Genomic DNA, 14,976 nt, shown 5'->3' with positions numbered 1-14,976 from the left:
GGTCAGTTTTATGAAGAATCTATGCTTTAAAGCCAAGCTAGATGATAAAGCTCCCCTATCTGTCACTCTACATCCTCTCATTTTTTAAACAGGAAAAGGAAGTCCGACTTTCAGCCTTTTGTGGCACATGTCTGATCTCTCCATCACTGACAAAGTAGAGAGGATCAGATTCTTGTGGTTTCTCTTTTTTTAGCATGCAGTCATGGGAACATCAGCACAGAAGCTGTAAAAGGTTAAAAATTCTGGCAAACACTTTTCTGAAATCTGATTTCATGCCAGTGCTTCTTTAATCCATGTGATCCATCAAGCTACTGTCTGTTTTGTTATGGTTTTAATATACTGGGGGGGGAGTAGCACTCTAAACCCTTCAGTTTTCGCATCAGGTCCTGCCTCCTTCAGACTGTATAGACAGCTGCTTCGCCCCTTCTGCCCCCCTCTAATAGCTCACGCTGCGAGAGCACATCTTCAGCAGAAAAATCACCTGCTGTTAGCCACATATGTGAAGAAAAACTGGGCAAAAGATGCAAAAGAAAGGAAAAAAACAACTTTAGATTCTTCTAGCGTTCCTGCCTTTTTAAGTAAAACCTAAATACCAAAAGCATGAACTAAAAATACACATTCCTACAGACACTTTGAAATGACCCTCGGACTATTCGCTCCATCTCTGAACACACCCTCATATCCTGCGTCTCCATCTCGCTCTAATCTACAGCTAATGAGGTAAACTAATGGTCAGAGTGAGTCTGACGCTGCTGATCCCATCTGCTTCTGGTTTCTAGCAGGCCGACAAGTCAAGTGTGCCTTTGTGGATTAGAAACGCTAATGCTGCCTGGGTGAAAGGAATGCTGTGAGAAATATACGTCTGCAGGATGCTGAAGAGAGAGGCAGTAAAACATATCGAGATTGTCACACATTGGAGCCTCTTGTTTTTATTATTCGGTTTTAATTCAGTCTTACTTTGCTTTAAAAGCAGGACAAGATTAAATTCCTTTGGGAATTGTAAACAGCACTTGGATTACCCGAGTAAAACTTTTCCTCAGTTTCCCCAAGTTTTAAAGAAATAATGATAAACACTAAAAACTCTAAGTGAAGCAGAAAGAAATACAGTGAAGTCGGGTCAGATTGGAGTAAATTAATACTTGGGGGAAATTGGTAGAAATTCGAAGCCTGTGAAATTTTCTTTAATTACAGACCCCCGGCCAAAGATGGCTTCAGATATTAGCGTCGGAAATTGTCCCGAGGGAGAATTTACAGCATGTCCACTGTTGTCGGAGGTTGTTGCCAAAACAAGGTTTTAATTAGATCCCAATAACTGTCTCTGTCCTGAAATGGGAGAAACCCACAAGCATTGAATTTCTCATGACTGTTTTCAAAGTTTTGATAACTACATAAATTCAAGCTGCAAGTATATTTAAAGAGTGCCTCAGTCTATTGCAGAAAATTAAGTTTCAGATAGCAACAGAGCAAAAAGTTTTTTCCCTACAAACACCACTTCTAGATGTGCAGTACTTTCTACTTTTTTTTTGCCTATTTGCGACGCGAGCCACCAGTAAATTAGGACTCCTTCCTGTCAGGTTCTGTGTTTAATTCTGAGTTTCTGTGTCCTGAGTTCTCCTCGTTGTCCTGTCTTCCCCTTGATTGTTCCCAGGTGTGTCTTGTTCTCCTGATTACCCTCAGTGTATCCCTCCTGTGTCCTTTGTTCCTCGTCGGGTCCTTGTCATCGTTTGTCGTTGTCAGATTGTCAGATTGTCGTTGTTGTTTTTTGTGCCGCCCTTAAGACCAGTTGCTACCGGTGTGAGCCCTGGCTTCTGCTCAGCCGTGCTGCCTGGCCGCGGACTACTGTTTGGACTGTTTTTGTGGATTTTTTGTTATTAAATTACACCACCGTTCACTTACCTGGTCTCCAGCGTGCTGCCCCACCACCTCACCATCACCTCACTTTATGACAGAAGGACCCGAACAAGAATACGGTGAGGCTCGCTGTTTTACATCATGGACCCAGAGGGTTTAGAGGAGCTACTCCGTACAATCCAGGAGTATGAGTCAAAGAGCACGTCCACGTTCGCCCTGAGACGGCCAGGGTTCGCGATACGCCTGGGCCTGCTATTGGACTATTGGGTTCCTCGTCTCCCGCACCCCGCGCTGGTGGAGCTGCAGCGGGAGGCAGAGGAGATACGCCGGACAGCCTTTGCGGCCTGGGACGCTAAACCTCTGCCTCCCAGGCCAGACATCCGCTCCGGCAGCCCAGCCCCAGCTCCAGCCTCTGCTCCTCGTGCCGCTTCGCCGGACCCCGCTCCGGCTGCCGTTCCTGCTCCGCCGGACCCCCTCCGGCTGCCGTTCCTGCTCCGCCCGGACCCCGCTCCGGCTGCCGTTCCTGCTCCGCCGGACCCCGCTCCGGCTGCCGTTCCTGCTCCGCCGGACCCCGCTCCGGCTGCCGTTCCTGCTCTGCTCCCGGACCCCGCTCCGGCTGCCGTTCCTGCTCGGCCGGACCCGCTCCGGCTGCCGTTCCTGCTCGGCCGGACCCCGCTCCGGCTGCCGTTCCTGCTCGGCCGGACCCCGCTCCGGCTGCCGTTCCTGCTCGGCCGGACCCCGCTCCGGCTGCCGTTCCTGCTCGGCCGGACCCCGCTCCGGCTGCCGTTCCTGCTCGGCCGGACCCCGCTCCGGCTGCCGCTCCTGCTCCGCCGGACCCCGCTCCGGCCGGCTCCTGCTCTGCCGGATTCCGCTCCGGCTCCTGCTCCTGCTCTGCCGGATTCCGCTCCGGCTCCTGCTCTGCCGGATTCCGTTCCGGCTCCGGCTCCTGCTCCGCCGGATTCCGCTCCGGCCCGGCTCCTGCTCCTGCTCCGCCGGATTCCGCTCGGCTCCTGCTCCTGCTCCGCCGGATTCCGCTCCGGCTCCTGCTCCTGCTCCGCCGGATTCCGCTCCGGCTCCGGCTCCGGCTCCGGCTCCTGCTCCGCCGGATTCCGCTCCGGCCTCCGTGGACTCTGCTCCTCGTGCCGCTGCTCCGGCAACCTCTATCCCTAGTGCTCCTTCCGAGATCCCTAGTGCTCCTTCCGAGATCCCTAGTGCTCCTTCCGAGATCCCTAGTGCTCCTTCCGAGATCCCTAGTGCTCCTTCCGAGATCCCTAGTGCTCCTTCCGAGATCCCTAGTGTCCTCCCGAGATCCCTAGTGCTCCTCCCGAGATCCCTAGTGCTCCTCCTGTGTCCCCTAGTGTTCCTCCAGTGTCCCCTAGTGTTCCTCCAGTGTCCCCTAGTGTTCCTCCAGTGTCCCCTAGTGTTCCTCCAGTGTCCCCTAGTGTTCCTCCAGTGTCCCCTAGTGTTCCTCCAGTGTCCCCTAGTGTTCCTCCAGTGTCCCCTAGTGTTCCTCCAGTGCCCCCTAGTGTTCCTCCAGTGCCCCCTAGTGTTCCTCCAGTGCCCCCTAGTGTTCCTCGGCACCATGGACGCCCTCCGGACCTCCCCTGTGGGGTCTGCCGGGGCGCCGAGGACGCCCTCCGGACCTCCCCTGTGGGGTCTGCCGCGGGCGCCGAGGACGCCCTCCGGACCTCCCCTGTGGGGTCTGCCGCGGGCGCCGAGGACGCCCTCCGGACCCCCCTCGACGCCTCTGCCCTCTTTCTGTTTAGTTTTGGACTCTTGGCCCTCCTTGTGTTTCCGCCACCTTTTGTGGGTAGTTTTTTGTTTTCTGGACTCTGGCCCTCCTTCCGTCGCCCCTCCGCCCACCCTGGTTTTTGAGTTTTGGATTTTGGTTTTGGGCGTCTGGTAGCCGCCCTTTAAGGGGGGGGTACTGTCAGGTTCTGTGTTTAATTCTGAGTTTCTGTGTCCTGAGTTCTCCTCGTTGTCCTGTCTTCCCCTTGATTGTTCCCAGGTGTGTCTTGTTCTCCTGATTACCCTCAGTGTATTTAGTCCTCCTGTGTCCTTTGTTCCTCGTCGGGTCCTTGTCATCGTTTGTCGTTGTCAGATTGTCAGATTGTCGTTGTTGTTTTTTGTGCCGCCCTTAAGACCAGTTGCTACCGGTGTGAGCCCTGGCTTCTGCTCAGCCGTGCTGCCTGGCCGCGGACTACTGTTTGGACTGTTTTTGTGGATTTTTTGTTATTAAATTACACCACCGTTCACTTACCTGGGTCTCCAGCGTGCTGCCCCACCACCTCACCATCACCTCACTTTATGACACTTCCAGACTACAGGGGCGTCTCTGCTTAAAAATATTCTGAAATGCAGGGTGAGGAATCAGCTGTCGTTTGACATTAAACAGTGGCAAGCGACGTTACTGTCACCACTTGGGTTCCATTAAAATTAATAACAAAGAATATCCGGAGTGTGTGCCAGATGAATGTCCCAGTGAAATCTACGTTTCAGCTGCATCCCCAGCCCACAGCCTGGAAAAGCACTGGCCTAGATAGGAACAGATCTGAAAGAATGTATGAATAATAGAGCATCTCTTGATTTTAATACCGCTTTGAAAGCTTTTGTGCTTTATTACCGAACTACACAAAGAAAACATGAGAGAAAGGTGAAGTTGGGGAAAGTTAGGGAGGATGCGTTACGTGCATCAAGCAGTGGAACCTCCCTGATGCGAGGGAAATATCATCATCGAAACTAAGGACATACATAATAAATCTTATAACAAATACACTGCCTGGTGTTCACACCCACTGAACTTTATATTTCTGTTTTCTCTTTCCAATAACAAACTTTACTGTGTTTCACAGGGATTGTATGGCTTTACGTAAGAAACAAAAACAAAGTAGTACAAAGCACCGCAATGGGAATTTCTTCCCAGTCCACCTGAGTGAGCTAATACTTTGCTGAGGCATTTTTCATCGCAGGTCTTTCTTTCTCTGTGAATATCAATTTTCAAATCCATCAACATACTTTCTTTCAAAGATCTGGACTTTGACTACACCACTCTAACGAAATTGCTCCCAGCCAGCTCTTTCTGTAGGTTTAGGGTCCTGGTGTGACAAAACTGGGACTTTTAAAGTCTTTAGTAGATTTTCCCTCAGTTGAACATCCTCACAGCATGATGCTGCCATCACCATGTTTCACCTTGAGGATGGTGTGTTCAGAGTAATGTGCAGTGTTCACGTTCGCCAAACTCTAAGACCAGTGTCCTGCAATTGCTTTTCTACTTTAACACATTTGAATTAATTAATTAAGTCGTTAGTAGTTTTCTGTTGGTCTATCATATTAAAATCAGAATAAAATGCATTGAAAGTTTTGGTTGCAATGTGATCACATCTGGTAAATGTTGTAAAAATATTGTGAACAGGAGAAGAACTTCTAAGTCTAAGCAATGCGTTTGTGCTGCTTTTTTCCTGCATTTTTATGTTAACTGTGTTGGCTTGGGGCTCATTATTCTTTTTCATTCAGAAAGACAAACATTTACAAGAAAAATTACATTATTTGAGAACATATGGGAAATGCAGCTAATATATGTGTGCGCCGCGTCTATCTGCAGCAAAACTTACACAGAAACACCCACATGAGCAAATAAGCATCTCGACTGCCATGATTTAATGTACTCCGTCCAAAATACCCAAACAACCTGCATGCTAATGCCCTTCCCTTGGCTTACATTAAAATGTGGATGTTTGTCCACATAGAAGCAGCAGGGGAACTTTACATAACCATTATAACTCGTCAGCAGCTTGCAGGTAAAATCTCTATTCATACCAAAAACAACTTACATGTACTCCCAATAATCTCCTGTGACTGATAAACATAAACGTCTCTGGCAAACCAATTCGTGAAGTGAATGCTGCATGAATAAAACATGACTGAGCCTCTGTGGGAGCTAATAGATTCAAGCTGACTTAATAAAGCAGGCATAGTTTTATTTTCGAACAGTGCGGAAGGTTTTATTGCCATGAATTTAAAAGGAGGTGCCAGTGATGATGGAATATTTATATGCATTCGCCAGCAAGAGGCACATATAAAACATTTGCGTCCTTTTATTTTGCATACAGGTCTTAAATACACTTGCAACTGTTTAAAAGTGAAATTGTTTTTTTTTTTCCTGTGGGTGCAACAGCAGTCTCTTGTGTGGATAAAAGACGTGTTTCTCCAAACATTTTGCATTAAGCTGCCTCTTTTGTCAGAGTGTATGTGGGTGAGGGAGAGATGCTATCTCTAATAGCCACCAATAATAGTCTTATTAGTTAGTGTGTGCTGGCCTACAAGTTTGATTTCATCAGTAAAAGGCAGGTGAAGGTGTAGTACAGGACACAATCAGAAAATGATTCAGGTATCTTGAGCTTTTTTTTCCCGTCCAATTTAATGAAGCTCTTTTCAATCAGAAGATTGCAAATCACGCTAAAAGCTTTTATTTTCTATTTAACCTTGTTTTTGTTTGGGTTTTGGATAGTTCCCGTCTCACCAAAAGAGTGGCTGTACATGTATCCCACAATTGTACTATAGTTATACCAACATTTCCCAGCTATACATTGCTTAGTCCCACCTGGTATAGTGTAGTTTGTCTCCATTTGTCAAAATGAACCTAGAGGCAGACAGGCCACAGATTGTTAGTGCTGCTCAGTGTTTCTTAATTGCTTTCACACAAACGAGATGTTTGCTGTACTAAAAGAAAATAGTTGAACCTACAAACTTCGTTCCACGATTTTGCTTTAATAAGAGCTTCATAGTTGTTTACCTGGACTCTGCTGCTATTCAGAAGTGACACAAGTTTGGAACAATTTAAAGCTGTTTTGAAACACCTCCAGCAAGGGAGCAAGCACACCAGCCACATTATCAACATGTACTGAGGGTCAGTATTGCATGGCCTAAGAGTTGATTATGAAGCGTGAATGGAAGGTTATTAGACCTTTGCCAGAAACTGATTGTTCTTACAGTTTATAAGCCCAAACCCCTCAGTCATTAAAAGAAGCATTGTTGCAGGTCGCCCCATTAATGTCAATGCTTCTTGTACTGTTGTGACCTACTAGGCCTTGGGCTCGTAAACCATGATTGGGGTTCAATTCCCATCTGGGGTAACAAATAGAGCACACTAAAATATTCCTTTGCCTAAAGGTCAATTGACTTAATGTGCTTCCTGTTTAATACACTAAACTATGGTTAGTAATGTCAACCACAGAGCCTTTTTGGGTAAATCCTCTGGCTTGAAGCAACTGAAGCAGGACATTTCATGGATAAAAGATCCAACAGAGGCAGAGTCTACCTACCATATAATGTTTTAAGTCAAAGATTGAGCCATAGGAGGAGTTAATGTGAGGCTTTCAGATGTAGCCATACCATACCAACTGATAAGCATGGTAATAAAAGCAGCATGCTGAGGGCCTGTTTTATTGCCAATGCATTGCACAAAGTGGGTGAAATAATGAAGGAGAAATAACCCAAAACTATTTAAGTTTTGGGTTACTCTTAAATTTTTCACAGCACTTAAATTCTTCCTCAAATCAACAATTAGCCAAATTTTAAAATGGCCGAAACTTTATACCGAGTGAAATTTGGTGGATTATGGTAAAAAACATAAAAATACCGTTCAGAGAGCAACATTTTTAAAGGAGCTCCAGCAATACTGAAAAGAAGAGAACGGATAAACGACCCAAGTAGTTTTATGGTAGGAGCTTTATGATGGCCACAAAAAGCAAGTGGTTTCTCTGCAACTTGCTGGTGGCCCTCAGAGAATGCCCTGCATGAACTCAAACTTCATCGCCCGTTTTTAAGATTCATTGAAGTTGCATGTATTATTACAGCATGTCAATTTTTATTCTACTTAAATACATAAAATTGGTTGGCAGATTTACGCTTTTTCATCTTTTTTAATCATCCCTTGGCGTCCAGTCACTTGCTTTTCTTGCGATACTCTATCATTATTTTGCAGCTGCCACACTCACTTAAATTATAGGGCTTTGCTTACTTTTTGCTTCATAAATCTTTATAGGACACAATTTATTTCGCCAAAGCAGTGAAATCCTTCATTTAAATGTCAGACTTCACTGTTTGGTTTCTCAATTAGTCTCCTACTATGAGTCCCATGGATAAAGCAAAATCCCACTGTACACAGCGTGTTTGAGCTGCCAAACAACGTCAGAGTCAAAGTGTTTGAGTGGAGCTCAAATCCTTCTCTAATTACAGCAATTCCCTTCCGAAAAATCTCCATCCTCTGAGTGAAAGCTACATCGCAGAAAAGACCACAGTGTAAAATCTCCTGCGGAGAGAAAGAAAGAGCACATGCGGAAACACATATACACACAGACTGATGGACATCCCAGTTCTTTCATCCATCACACTTTTTTTTTTTGCTCTCTGTTCAAAGACAGGCATATTGGCCATTGTAGATATAGGACACACACAAATCTGTGCTGTTCAAAGACAGAAGGATTTGCCTCAGTGGAGCACAAAACAAAGACAGGAGTGAGTGCTCATCCTGAACGCGAAGCATCTTTGTTTATGGACGTATACAGAAGCTTTTATCATAACGAATCTTTACGCACATCCAACCAGACTAATGGGATGTACAGGAACATCCTTCACACGCACACACACACACACACACCTACACACACACATGCACGCACACACACACACACACGCACACACACACACACACCCACACACACACACACACACACACACACGCACGCACACACGCACACACACACGCACGCACACACACACACACACACACCCACACACACACACACACTCACGCACACACGCGCACGCACACACACAGCTACAGAGAGAAAGCTGTGTGTGCAGAGAGAAAAGGATTCACCCCAGTCCAGGTTTCTTCTTTTGTGGTTTTTCTGTCACAATTGAATGTTTCAGACAATCAAGCAAATTTTAATATCAACGATAACCTGTATAAATGCAAAAGTTTGTTTGCAAAATGTGATTTTCTTGATTACTGGGGAAAAGGCTACCCAAATCAATTCTATGTGAAAAGGTAAATGCCAGACTTCACTGCTAGATCTGCAGCATCACAAAATACACCTTAAACAAACATCTCCCAACACAAAGTAGACTAAAATATTTCAAAAACCAAAATGTCAGTTACTAATCTAAAGAAATTTAAGAATGGATGACAAACAAAGTCACTGACAAGTCTGGAAAGCAAAATTTGACCTTTTTGGATGGACAGTGACTCTTTACATCCACAGCAAAACTAGAACAGCATTTCAGAAAACAGAAGATCAACTAAGACAGGGTGATGGTGTGATGGTGGTGAGGGCCGTTTGCTGCTTTGGGAGATGGAAACTTTCTGTGTGCTTCAACCGATGACACCCTATTGGAAACTTTCAGCTATAATCTTGGTTAAGGAAAATTTTGTTGTTCTGATGACACAACCTTTGAAGCTGAAAGGTTATTTTGAATTGTTTTTGTGTTTTTTTCATTTGGTGTTTACGTTTATCCTTTGTGTGTTAAATTGTGCTTGAGAATGTACAACCTTCAAATGTGGCAAAAAATAAAAAATAAAAAAAAGTAAAAACCAAAAAAATATATATATTAAGGGTGCAAATACTTTTCAGAAGAAGGTACTTCAGCAAATCCCACTGATGTCCCATTGCACAGATTCCCTCTTGAGAAAATCAAACAAATCCCTCCGTCTTCCTTTCTTTTGTCTTTTCCAGGTTATGTTTGTTCAGCCTCAACTTATTTACAACACAGACACTTTGAGCTTCAGCTTATGCAAGAAGATGTAATCAGCTGCTTTCTCACACCACATGATTAGAGGAGGCCGAGTTTACCTTGGTTTAACTGAGGGCTCGGATGCTTCGACAATCCTTTTAATTTGTAGGAGATTCATCTTAACAAGAACTAAGAGGCCAAAGCCTAAATCCTGTTTTAATTACGAGCAGATCTTTGCTTTCTCATTACTTGCGACCGTCACGATTGTTGCCGGCTAACAACAAATCACCCTGAGTGGGTCACAGTGTTAAGCCCCACCCTGTTTGGTGAAGCTTAATGTGTGAAGACAATTCCAAGAGCATCGAATCCACCCTCTGTCACACAGACATCGTGTTGAAATCCTCCCATCCTCCAGTGAGGCAACCCAATCCCACAGCCGCTCCCATAAGGTTAACATATACAGCTTAACTACGGACAGCTGATGCAGCACCTCAAGAAATCCATAATGTTTAAAATCCATAAAACATCAACGTTTTATTGCCGAGTCTACGCTCTGGTCCATCATTCATCAGCTTGTGTGTTTATTCAGTCTTTTGTAAAGTGAATGGAGAGAAGAAACACGGGAAAAAAACAAAAAAAACAAAAGCGCTGCAGTTCTAAACCAATAAATAGCTAACATTTCATTGACTTCCTGCCATCTTTCTCATTTATCACAAGGCTCTGTTAAATCCATTGACAAGGTTTTCCAACATCCACCACATGGATCTCACTATGGTTACCAGATCCGCCCGCAGGGCCAAGAAATAACTAGTTTGGTTGGGATCTGAATCTGGGATTTGTGCCATCTGACGATCACACACACTTCCAAATCCACAGTAGGTGCAAATGCCGACAATGACTCAATGTATGACAGGGGGGATGTTCTTGGTTGTGAAAGTTATACGCCAAAAAAGATTTCAAAGATGTTGGCAAAAGACCAGCAGGAAATAAATTTAAAAGCAATAAAATGATTCCCCATTGGAAAGTTGCAGCTACAATTTTGGTTTAGGAAAACTTTGTTGTTCTGATGGCACACAAAAACATCTGCAATTATGGATTTATGGTGTAATGCCAAAGGATGATTGGGATGTGTCAGAAACAGATTGTTTACCAAGAAACTAGCAAACAAAAGGCAGGCAGGAGACAGCCACATTCACATTAAGTCATTTTCTATAATCTACTGATTGTTTATATGGTGAGGAAAAGAGATTGTATGACTCTGAAACAGGAAATATTCCAACAAAGGGCAGCTTAACGCTTTTAATGAGCTACATCTGGTGAAGCTGGGGTTTTATATTCTATACTTCATAGGGTCAATCAACACAAACAGGGTTTGAAACAGAATTAAATGGAATTATGGTGTAATGCAAGTTTTTGGAAAATTAATGTATATGCAACATTTGAGAATTGTTACGACTCTTTAATTCATAAAAATACTTGACTAAAAAAATGTCCGGATAGACCCTTCTATGATGCATAGAAGACATTCACAGCATCAGGAAAATTTTTAATTGAGATAAACTTGCTACAGAAATATCAAACACATTGAACCATCGTTGTCCTGACACTTTTCTTTAACGATACAGAATGTCTCTAATACTCCATAAGCTACAGCATCTCAGCAGGTAAAGATATGCATCTGTTGTTGCCATTAAGGGCAGTAAGAGTCCATCAAACTGGCTAGATGTGTTGTCAATGTGCAGAGAATGAATGCCTAGCAACTTCAATGTAATATTTTATCCAACATTTCATCCCCATGAACTGCAATTTTCACACTCATAATTTAAAATGATGATTATGACTTAATAGACCGTGCAGCTCCCTATATAGGTATGAAATGTTTTGTTTACAGGTATAAAGTGGATGAAGGAAAAGACAAAATGACAAAATATGGACATAAAATTTGACTGTTAACTGGCAAACTGACCCAAAGCTAAAGCCACTCTGTTTGTAACTTGACTTAACCAAGCTGGAGCATAAATGAGCAATAAAATCATTACCAAGCCTGCAATAGTAATCAGTGAAGTCACAGAATCCAAGCTTAACCTTAAACTAGTGCATCAAATGCTGGGTTTATTCAGCTTAACCCATTTCCTGATTCATTTTTTCATCTGCAAAATGGTTTAACTACTATTTTAAAATGAGCTTTAATTCTCCCCTATATCAGTTTTATTTCAGTTTTCCAAAAGCAATGAGAACAATCTTACAAAATACAAAATAAACCAGAAAGCATGGATGAAAAAGGGTAAGAGATCTTCTCTCATTGCATCTCAAAGCACTTAAAGTCATAAAGTGATTACAATTCACAAGTCTAGAGAGACCTTGAGTTGAGAGAAGAAGGTGTGGTGGTGACAGCCTCAGACACATTTTCATACTGAAACCAGACAAAATAATTTAATAGTGCAAAACAGAAAGAAAATTGAGAAGAAGTGATTTCTCTACTACTAAATCAATGTGTGGGTATTAACAGGAGATTAAAAACCAAAAGGGTGAAAGAATGGTGAAAGTGACAAATAGTGTCTGAATATAAGGCAGTCAGATCACACAAACTCAGAGCACATGTTTCCTCTTACCAGAGTGTGTAAACTGCAGCCTTGGTTGAGCTGCTCGCCACGCTCCCGTCAGAGCGCCTCCGAGGTGGACCAGCAGGACCGCTGTCAGCAGCCAACACATCTTCCTCCTCATCATGCACACTGAGCGGTAACCTGGCAGATGCAGACAACTCACTCAGCTCCAGAGTCTCCTTCCTGAACCAAGTCCTGCACTCTAAAACCACGAGCACGCCTCACAAAATAACACAAAGTTTGAATCCGTGAGGAGTTCAAGTCTCTAAGACACTAAATCCGAAACAGTTTTTTCACACTCCAAGTGTGTCCGCCTCTCCTCCATCCAGATTCATAAAATAATTCCCTCCTTCTTCTACGAGCGTCACCCACACCCCGTCTGTGTGTTTGTGAGTTTACATGCGCGTGTGGGCTTCGGAGATGAAGAGGAGAATGTATTCCAAGAAAAGGCTGAGGCGTCTCTTCCGCTGCCTCCTCGCAGCTTGACAGCTCTCTGCTGTTCATGTGTTGCCCCAGCTCCCCTCTGCATGTGCTTTTTTCTCTTTCTCTCTGTGGAAGGCGGAGAATGAAGAGATCCCAGATCTTCGTGACCACCCAGCATACACACACACACACACACACACACTTGCACGCAAACACACACAAAAGTGGACGAGCTTGGCTATTCAGTGTTCTGGGAAAACCTAGTTGAAGTGGAAATGAGACAGACAAATCAGTTTTCAACTTTATTCACGTCCTCCACTCTGCTTTCCTTCCCCCCCAACCTGTCACTTGCAATATTGTATTTTCCTCAGTGTGTTATTTATTATAAAGGTGTATAAATCTAATAGTTTGGAATGAGACACTAAGATTGATTTAAAGAAGCAAAAGAAGACAAATTCAGTTAACTCTAAGTTCATTTTATGGCTGCTGCTCCGTCAGACACAGAGTTGTGTGCGCCATGCTTTGCTTTCAAGGGAAACGGAAGATAATTGCGGCCTCAACATCACTGTTGGTTTGCAGGTTTTCAAGTAAAACTAAAACAAAACTCAGGAGTTGCTTTATAATTACAGCAGAAAACCTGCAGTGCAGAATCTCCGGATCTTTTCTAAAACAACCCTCCTTTCTTTCAGCTCTACACTATGTTTCTCATTATTTCCTTCCACTCCTAGCCCACATGCATTCATTAAAACTTCTCTCTGTTTCTCTTGTTTTCTTTAGATACCAGCTCACTGGGGTACGTGTGCGCGGGTTGAATTTTTCACCAGCTGAAGTTCAATTACAGGCTAGTGGGGACAATTTATTCGCTCCCCGGAATAAATAATGAATTTGGGTTGCGTGCAAATGAAGTCGATGCTCCCTCCGAGGATTTGGGGATTTGTGAATGATTTATTTTGCAGGGTTGTTTTTATTGGGTAATTAGAGCAGTCCCCTCACCCCCATGACACTATTTAAATATGTGATTAATACAATTACTGTCATCTAATTTTATGTTTTCATACCTTAGCTGATATTTCAGTTTGCTTTCAATAAGTGTGACAAAAGCTGTTTGTTAACGAAACAATCAAACTGCTGTAGAGAGGGATTTGTTGCCTCGCTGTCGTACAGACTAACTAACGTTCCCCCTGGGAAGACGCTTGCTACTCTAAAAGTGACCTCTAGGATGTTTCTGCAGCTGCTTGCTTTGGTAATTAAGATTAAATGATTGTGTTTACAGTTAATGAGGAAAAACCTCAATTACAGTTCAGTTAAAGTCAATCATCTGTTTGAGATGTTGGCGTAGTTTTGTGTAATTTACAGAGTTGCTGCTATCTGTACAACGCCAGCTAATAATTCTAGGATTGCTCAAAAATTCCCAGTCCCCAGATAAAAACAAAAATTAATTATGAAGCAATGTGTTCTGTTGCCAAGGTTTTTACAAAACTTTCAACTGTTACTGATATGAGACAATCTATCTTCAAAAGAAAAAAAAAACTAATACAAGACGATATAAAACTGTGCTAAAAATACTTTTTTGCCATAAGAAGTCATCCATTATTTATAATAAGGGCATAGATGACCTCAAATGGTCTGTGTGTAATTTCCAACAAAGCAGTTCTGGTACTAAACCAGGCTTGGTGCCTCAACCAGTTATTAACTGGCTTTATAAGAGAGCTGGATTGGTTTACCACAACCAGAGAGCCAAGTCAGAGCCACATCACGGTGTCACCAAAACAGTCTCAGGCAGTAAATGTTTCATCCTGCCTCTGCCTTGAGGCTCCATGAAAATAGTTTAACTACACAAAACCTCCTAAGTATCTCAGTATCGCTGCAATAGATGCCAGTGAACCCTAATCCCACCATCCTGCTTTATTAACACAGCTAAGCACAAAATGTGGGTAAATGCTTTAAAATTATTTGTCATATAATCCCAGTTCTGATCTGCACCAGCAGCAGTGGAAATGGGAGTAAAATACTACATAACCTGTGAGATTGAATAAAAACACATAGTGACAAATAAAAGACTGGCAGAGTTCAAGAACTCAGTTGTTTATATTTATGGATTCACTGGAAAATACCTGCTGTAAGCTCAATGCAATAAACTGAAAAATGGAAACTCCGTGTATAAATAAACAGCGTAAAGTTCATTTAAGTTTTCTTTCATGCCTCAGAGTTTTTACAGCCAACTTGTTCCTTAACACAGACTGAAAACAAACTGAAAAACACCTGTGCTGTAATTCTTTCAGCCCGTTATCTCCTATCCCAGTAAAAACCAGCTGCAATTTGTTTCATACTGAGAGTATGCACCGTCACAGAAACTGGACCCTCG

General features: G+C 43.4%; 1 protein-coding gene across 2 annotated transcripts in view; it reads right to left on the bottom strand.

The window, feature by feature from the left end:
* Positions 1 to 12,698, bottom strand: part of sema3h (sema domain, immunoglobulin domain (Ig), short basic domain, secreted, (semaphorin) 3H) — a 62,969-nt gene extending 50,271 nt beyond the window's left edge. For both annotated transcript variants that reach the window (XM_055048355.1, XM_055048356.1), the window contains exon 1: positions 12,198 to 12,698. In XM_055048355.1, the coding sequence (XP_054904330.1) occupies positions 12,198 to 12,312 (115 nt within the window). In that variant the 5' untranslated portion in view covers positions 12,313 to 12,698. The remainder of the gene's footprint in view (positions 1 to 12,197) is intronic.
* Between the last annotated feature and the right edge of the window lie 2,278 nt (positions 12,699 to 14,976).

This window comes from Poeciliopsis prolifica, unplaced genomic scaffold, assembly GCF_027474105.1.
Source record: "Poeciliopsis prolifica strain line A6 unplaced genomic scaffold, Auburn_PproV2 SCAFFOLD027, whole genome shotgun sequence".
Classification (NCBI taxonomy): domain Eukaryota; kingdom Metazoa; phylum Chordata; class Actinopteri; order Cyprinodontiformes; family Poeciliidae; genus Poeciliopsis; species Poeciliopsis prolifica.
Note: the sequence above shows the minus strand (reverse complement) of the source record. Positions and strands in the feature narration are given on the sequence as shown.